At 52.8% G+C, this 8,053-nt stretch overlaps 1 protein-coding gene across 2 annotated transcripts in view; it reads right to left on the bottom strand.

Annotated features, from left to right (window-relative positions):
• Positions 1-8,053, bottom strand: part of Wdr25 (WD repeat domain 25) — a 123,609-nt gene that overhangs the window by 35,149 nt on the left and 80,407 nt on the right. For both annotated transcript variants that reach the window (XM_010609117.2, XM_033766890.1), the window contains exon 3: positions 2,513-2,643. In XM_010609117.2, the coding sequence (XP_010607419.1) occupies positions 2,513-2,643 (131 nt within the window). The remainder of the gene's footprint in view (positions 1-2,512; positions 2,644-8,053) is intronic.

Raw genomic sequence — 8,053 nt, 5'->3', positions numbered from 1 at the left:
GGACAGAGGCAGGGCCGGCTCTGCTCGGAGCCCAGGTTGGGGCGCTGGGGGCAGGCAGTTTGTGGAGTCCCTTCTGAGGCGCAGGCAGCACTTGTCAAAGTGGGGAGGTCAAAGTGGGGAGGAGTGGTGTCATTGTCGTCGTAGTCCCCAGCGGAGGCAAATGGAGCTACCACCCCCTATCCGTGTGACCCGGCAGGGGAGGATTGTTGGTAAAAAAGAAAGTAAAAACAAATGCCGCGCAGATCCCGTTACCCACATCATTAGCTTGGGAGAGACTCGCAAACATGCCAATGCCAGTCACAGCAACATCTGCTTCTAACCGCTTCCCCAGCGTTTCAGGGCCTGTCAGCCGGCGTCTGCCCTCTGAGAAGATGCGGTATTTTTAACAAGCTCTTAAATCAGAAGGCATCCACGGGGAGTGATTTCTTACATGTTCAGTCTTGGAGGCTAAAAACAGTGCGTGCACCTTCAGGGACGGCCGTCAGGAGGGCCCGGGGGACCAGGTGGCCCCACTTCAAATGCCTCAGCTAAGAGTTTCTGATTCACACCAGCGTTCAAATGTTTTCTTTCACTTTTTATGCATTCACACCCTAAACATATAAAGTGTTCTGGTGTGTTGTTGTTGTTTTTAATTCCACTATGTCCACTTCTTCCCGGGTAATTTTCCTCTCTTCTCCAACATCAGAATGTACCTGGGTGGCCTCTGCTGCCAGGAGCGCTCACCTTCCATCTCCCCATGAGGTGCCCCTATCAGTTTCCCTTAAGACACGAACAGGAAGGGCCCCCTGGACGCCTGCCCCGGACCCCGGCGACTTCCAACTCAGACTGCGCAGCTGCAGAACCCAAGGGCTCGGAGACCCCGAGGCCACTGCTGCAGAAACGTAGGGGCGTGGCCCCACCCGGCCCCAAACAGACCACACTGATCTCTGCACCCTCTTCCCGGAGCCAGCGTCAGTGCACGCAGCGCAGGGTGTCGGGCTGCTGTGAGACGGAGGCACCTTCAGGGGCTTCTCAGACCTGACCTGGGCTCCGAAACCAGGGAGCCCAGAGCGGCCACACCAGAGCTTTCTGCCTGCCCCACTTTCCATCTCCTCCACCCTCCAGCCGCCCACAGCCCTCCCGCAGCTCTGCTCAGAAACCTCCATGGCTCCCACCGTGGACCCAAAGCACAGCACTGAAAGCCTCTGCCCAGGCAGAGCCAGGCTGGCCAGTTGTCCCGCACACCTCACTCTCCCGCCTCCCAAGGCCCGCGCTCTGTGACCGCTGTCCTCTTCCATCGCTCTCCTCCCTGAGAACCTGCACATGCCTAGCACTGTTCTAAAAGTCAGATGTGCGCCGCACACAAAACTCCTGCCTCTGAGCGCTTATATTTGAGTGGAGGGAGATGAGCAAATAAACCAACGTGAAGAATGCCCAGTAAACTGGGCACAGTGCTACACACCTGTAATCCTAGAACTCTGGGAGGATGAAGCAGGAGGATCACAAATTCAAGCCCAGCCTGGGCAACTCAGTAACTTGCTGAAATCCCGCCTTGAAATAAAAAATGTGAGATATACCCCCAGTATGGAAAAAAAATCACAGTATACCAGATAAAAGCTACAGAGAGAAACAATGTAGCAAAGGGGACTAATGAATGCCAAGGAGTGGTGGGTATGAATGGCCTCACCAAAATGGGGTATCTGAGCAACATCCTGTAGAAGGGAGGAAGGTAACTCTGCAGAGAAAATTGGGAAAAGAGTTCTTCAGGTAGAAGGAGCAACAAGTGCAAAGGCCCTGTGGCAGGAATGTTTGGGACTAATCCAGGAAAGGCAGGCAGGCTAGCAGAACTAGAGAGGAGAAGAAGGGGGACACGGAGGTCATTTAGGCCTTGCGGGCCATTGTAAGGATGCAGGCTCTTACTGCGATTGAGATGGGAACCTGGATCACTAACAATCTAACTGGGGCTCCAACAGACCACTCTGGCTACTGTAAGGGGCTGGGGGACAAGAGAGACCAGAGAGGAAACTACAGCAGCCACCTCAGCCAGAGACTACCAACAGCCTAGGCCACAGCTCCAGCAGAGGGTGTGGGGGGAAGTGGTCAGGACCTCGGGGTCTGGCTGACGGGGACAGCACAGCGTGGGGTGCGGCAGGCAGAGGGCAGAGGCAGTGGGGACGCGGATGCTTTGTACCTGAACAGGAGAGGGGCAGCTGTCTTAAATGGTACAGTGGCGCAAGCAGCAGGTGGCAGCCCAGGGTGCGATGGAAATCCGAACAGCTCTGACCCCTAAAGAGGCAGGCTGTACCCGAAAGCCCTCAGGCCCCTCACACGCGTGCACACAGAGCCCTTCCATGCACCAGGCCTCCGCGTCCACGCGTCACCTCCCTGAGGCTGACCCCCTTCACACCCTCAGAAAGTCCTGGTGCAGCGGCGAGCAACAGCAATGTATGGCACCTATGATGTTTCCATGGCTCGACAATCCAAGAATGTTCTTTCAAAACACCCAGGAATACGCTAGGAGGGTAGTTATTACCTTGCCGGTCCTGATGTCCCAAGCCTTGATTTCGGAGCTGAAACCGCCACATAAAAAAATGTTGTGGTCTTTCGGATAAAATTTCAAGGTAGTGATTCTGAATTCACTTCGACCACTGAACAGCTGGGTTCCTAGAACACCAACAGAGAAGAGGGAGTTAGAAAATGTTTAGATCACAAAATAAATACCATAAAACTAAGATGTCACTTGATATGGAGCCCGTGGGCCAACAGCGTTCCCCAGGCTGGATCAGACTTCTGGAACATTCCCCCCCTTCCTCAGGACCACACTGAAGCCTGGATCATGTTTCCCACAAGTGTTATGGTTTTAGCTCATTCAGGCCACAGGAGACCCTAAGCCCACTTGCCAGCCAAGACCAGGGCCTGGTAACATCCACACAGCAGGCTGCGTGCCTGGAGTCTGACCCTGCCCTAAGGAGTGGCACTCAACATCGCCCATCTACAGCCGTGCCACCTAATAACACACATGCTGTGCCACAAAGCCAGTGGCAGGAGTGTTTGCCACTGTGGGTGACAGTGAGGGGCCCTCACAGCAGCCAGAGCCACAGAAGGATACCAGGTTGAACTGCTGGGGACTCACGTGGCCCCCCGGAGATGGGACAGCAGCCCCGGTCCAGCACAACTGTCATGAGCTGTCACTGAGTACTCGCGGCATTGTGGTGTTTATAAGCACGTACACACACAAGGTGTGGGGAACAGCCTCAGAAAGGTCGTCGGAGCTCTTCCTGCTCCCTGCAGCTCCGACCTTGCTTTTCCCTTCTCACACCAAAGCCTGGGGATTCTCTCACAGAGAGCCCTGTGCCACCCAGGGGCTGTCCCCCGGGGCTGGACGGACACCAGCCACGGGAGAAGGCTTCTCTCCTGGATGGCACCAGGGCTGCCATAGCCCGGCAAGCAAATCCTGGACGGCCTCCAGCCTCAGGGAGTCTTCCTGGGATGGGGCAGTGGCAGGCCCGGAACACAAGAAGCCAGTGGCCAAGAAGGAGATGCGATGAGATGCCAAGGCCTCTGGATCGTGTACCTCCGTGGGCTCTGGGAAGCAGTGTCTGTTACCCCACTTTGTGACCGTGACCCACACACACTGAGTACAAGCCTGGCAGCTCCCTGGGAAAAGAAATGAAAGTCATCCATCAGTGCCCACAATGGTCACAGAGGTGACACTGGAGACCCAGCCTTTCCACAGCTGAAGTCTCACATCTGCCTGGTCACCCCGCCAGGCAGCGCATCCAGCCGCCGCTGCCACAGGGCCACTCACCGCGCAAGTCTCAGAATGTGCACATCTAAAAGACACCCAAACAGAACAACTGATGGCAAGAGCAAAACAACGAATAATTTAAACTATTTTCCTGTGCTGCTCACAAGGATGGTACTGAGAATCAGCTGATTTCTTTGAAACCATTACAGTGAAGGGTTATGATAGTTTTAGAGAGAACAACAGAGCTGAATATACTTTCACTGGTTTAAACTTTCTGCATCTCAGGAATCTGAGAGCAATCTGGTGGTTGCCTCAGTTTCCCCACCGAATCGTGGACCAGTGGAGCAAGGTGCTCCCCGCAGCCAAGGGCTCACTTCCACCTCCACCTGCCGGGGCGAGGGCTTGGAGAACCTTTTCCCAGGGAAGCTCTTTCCCCCGCAGTGATGCTACAGCTTCTGGTATCAATCAGAGGCATCACTCTCTCATCTCCTGTTCTTAACCACCCAGCTCAAAATCCACAGCAATTTTCATAAAAGGATTTTTAAAAGCTTCAAAAAACACTGATCCCAAATTAAGGGCGTAGGTATTCATGATAGATTTTTAACAAGTGACACTCTTAACAACCTTTTTTTGTTTTTTTTTTTGGCAACAAAAAAAAATCAAAACAATAGAAATGATTACAATGATCTGTTTTCTGTGGGCCACTGAGAGGCTCCGTGGGAGAAGTTGAGCTTGCCGCACCCGAGCTCCTGGGTCCCATCCCCAGCGCCAAAAGAAAGAAATCTGCTTTCAAGATGTTCCCCCTGTAGTACACGCTTTTTGGAAAGCAGCTACTCTTACCCTTTGTTAAAGTGTCACTCTCACCCTGACGATTGGTTAAGTGTGTTGGTGTTTTCTTCCCCAATATCATCTAGGGACGTACAACTGGCAGTCACTTTGTCATCAGAGAAAACTTTGGAAACAGTTGACTTTTTTTGTAAAGGAAAAATCTCTCCCTCCCTAAACTGCACAAGGCTCTCAACTACTTTGCTTCAAGGTGCGGGTGGCACAAAAGGAGGCCACGGGCGCCCTGCATAGTCGGGCGCAGATCCCTCCATGTCACGCAGTCCCGGGGCAGAGGCCGCCACGCAGAGACGCGGGTACAGCAGACGCGGCCCTCTGCCTGATGGGACACTGCAGGGACTCAAAACTGGGGTCACGGGCCGGGGCTTCAGCGACCTTTGGGCTGGAACTGGGGCAGCTGTGAACAGGGCTCCATGTGGACAAAGCCTGGACCCACACACATCCCTGCGGACCCCAGCAGATCTCAGGACACTCAACGAAGCCAAGTGCCGGGGTCCTGCATGAGGCAGTGGACGGTGACCATGAACCTCTCCAAGGAGGAGAAGGGTACCCTGCCACTGCACCCCACAGCAGCGAAGGGGCCCAGCAGGGCCACAGGCATTGTGCAAACAACTTGCACCCACTGCTGCTGGCGCTCAGGGGTCGGCCCCCTGCCAGCCCTCAGACCAGAAGGAAAGAAACTCAGCCCGTCTGGAGAAAATGTTTCCCTTGTTTCCTGGGCCGGAGCGTATAACCATATGCTTAACTTCAGAGACGGCAGTGAGTTCTTATATGTTTTTTCAAAAAGTGCAATGACACAACCTTGCCAACGAGGGGGAAGAAGATGAGAAGAAAAATTGGGTTGCTAAAAGATCATGATTGAAATTCTTCTGTTTAAAAGAAAATTGTATTCCTGAATGTTATGTTTCCTCAACTCCCAAAGAGACTGAGAATCTGTCTTTTAACTATGAAAATTTTCCATTTAGAAGACAAGCTGTAGTATTTTTTTTCCTACTTTTAATAATTGGGTCTTTACTATTTTTCTGTGCTAACAGGGCACAAAAGCAAAAGATTTTTTAAATGTTTTAAGAAGCTGCCGGGTATCTCGTGTGAAACACCAGGGCAGATTTCGGCTAAGTAAAGAGGTCTCTAACAAGGCTCCAGTTTAGAAATCTTGAGCACAGCTCTCCTCACAGGCAGGTGTGGCAGCTGAGGAGTGAGAGCCACAAGGACCCAGGACCCAGCCCAGCACTGTGCTTCCAGGGGAGGGCCCTGGGGCCAGTCCCTGCCCGCTGCGGCTGGCTGTGGACATTGGAAGCTAAGCGGCTCAGAAAGCACTCTATGGGGCTGGGGAATTTAGCTCTGTGGTTCCAGTGCCTGCCTCACAAGCGCAAGGGCCCAAGTTCAATCCCCGGAACGGGGGAAAAAAAAAGCATTTTGTGGAGCGATCAACAGAGCAGAGTTGTTAGAGTTTGAAAAATTAACCCCAACTTATTGAATTCATCCTTGGTTAAATTAAAAGCAAAAACCAAAGCATAGCCTTTTTAACAGCAGGAACCCGGAGGGACTAATGACCGCTGGGCCCCCGTGGGGGCTCTGGACACAGGATGCTCCCGCCCGCCTCTGTGGTTGCGGAAGGTCAAAGCTGAACACTCGACTGCAAGCGTGGGCCACAGGGGCAGCGAAGGTCTCTCCGGAGAGCTGATGCTGCCGCCTCCCTCCATTGCGCCCACACCTCGGTATCGTGGGCAGGGGCTGTCACAGAACCTTTAACCTTGCTACTGTCTCGCTTGTTTGTCTGTTAGCTACAGGAAATTCTGTTTATTTGCTGTATGCTTATTACAGGAAATTGAGCTTAAAAACATTTCATCCTCTGGAACTGGCTTTATTGATCTCATTATAATGAGCTCAACCAATATAAAGACCGTTTGGATCTTCTTGGAGTTCAGAAAAATTACATCTTTTCCTCCTTGAATCAATGATCCAGCACAGGATAAATTATCAGACGGGGGTGTGGCTCTGTGGTAGAGCATTTGCATAGCATCTGTGAGGCCCTGAGATCCATCCCCAGCCTCACAAAGTACCACAAAAATGTGCTTAAAATGCAATGCAGAAATCCAATGTTTTCCCGAGACCCTCATTCCTGCCAATGCTCCATCCCCAGGCCCCTTATCCCTTCTTCCTCTCTCCCGAGGCCCCGAGTAAGCTGGGGCAGCACCATCCGCCCTGGGGGAACTTCCTTCCGCTCAGCCTGTCTGGCCCTGGCCCAGGCCCAGGTCCTAACACAGAACTGGTATTCCAGGTCAGTCAAAACCCAAGTGCAGGGCCAGGGATTAGCTCAGTGGCATGGGCACCTGCTGGTAAGTGCGAGGTCCTAAATTCAATCCTGGTACAAAAAACAAAAAAACCCAAGTGCAGGGCCCCAGGAAAGAGGGGGCTTTCACATCCTGCTCACCTTGGCTAATGACTCAGTTCCTGTCTGCCGCTTGCATGTGTCACCCTGGAGCCCCAGGGGTGGGGGACACAAACCCACCCCTCACAGCTGGGGAACCGGAAGCCAGCCGTGTGAGGTAGCGCAGGGATGGACCCACACACCCCAATGCAGAACCCTCTGCGCCCCCCACCTCCACACCCGCCAGTTAGCGGTGACCATTTCCTCTCCTCAGCTCTCTGTGCACAACACGGAGAAAATGTTGACAAGGGAAAGCTTATGCTGCCAGCTCACGGTAATTGAGCCTGTGTTCCCAGGCAGTAGGTATATGACTCATTTCGCTAAAATCAATATCATTACACTCATCCTCCGGGAAGTATTCAGCCAGCTGTAAATTTAACCATCCTGACTCGAAGTTAACGAGGAAAAAAAAAAGCTTTTACTAACTTCCAAATCAAACTCCGCGCATCAGAAACCAGGGCCGTCCTGGCAGGCGTGCAGGGGGCCTGGAAGGTGTGGGCCAGGACCAGGAGCCACGGGCCGTCCCAGAGCCTGGATCCACACCGCAGTCAGGATCAGCAGCCCCTCAAAGTGGCTGTGAGACTGAGACATAAAGCACAGAAGAGGAACCAGCTGGAAGGCAGGGGCGGTCACCAGAGCCCAACGGTGGCCGTAGCTAAAGTGGGCACCATCGGGCAGCACAGCACATGACACAGCTTAACACTTTTCCCACCCCGTCCCCTCCATTCCATCCCCACCTCCTTCCATCTCTCAGTCCCCTTCCCTGTCTTCCTGTTTTCTGTTCACTGCGTCTTTTATACCAAGTTCAGCCTCCGCTTTTCATTATCTGGACAAGACTGAATTTTCCAAAAGTGAAGGAGGGGGAAAAAAAAGGACTAGGAAGAAGTACAAAGGCCCAATACATTCATGAAAAGACGCTCAACACCTCGCCAAAGAGATGCAAATTTGAAAATGCAAATTAAAACCACACTGAGATTCTGCCTTACTCCAGAAAGAATGACCATCATCAAGAAATCAAATAACAACAAACGTTGGTGAGGCTGTGGGGTGGG

Source organism: Fukomys damarensis, unplaced genomic scaffold (assembly GCF_012274545.1).
Source record: "Fukomys damarensis isolate Sample0158 unplaced genomic scaffold, DMR_v1.0_HiC HiC_scaffold_21, whole genome shotgun sequence".
NCBI classification, from domain to species: domain Eukaryota; kingdom Metazoa; phylum Chordata; class Mammalia; order Rodentia; family Bathyergidae; genus Fukomys; species Fukomys damarensis.
The sequence above is the reverse complement of the archived record's forward strand: the minus strand, read 5'-3'. Positions and strand labels throughout refer to the sequence as shown.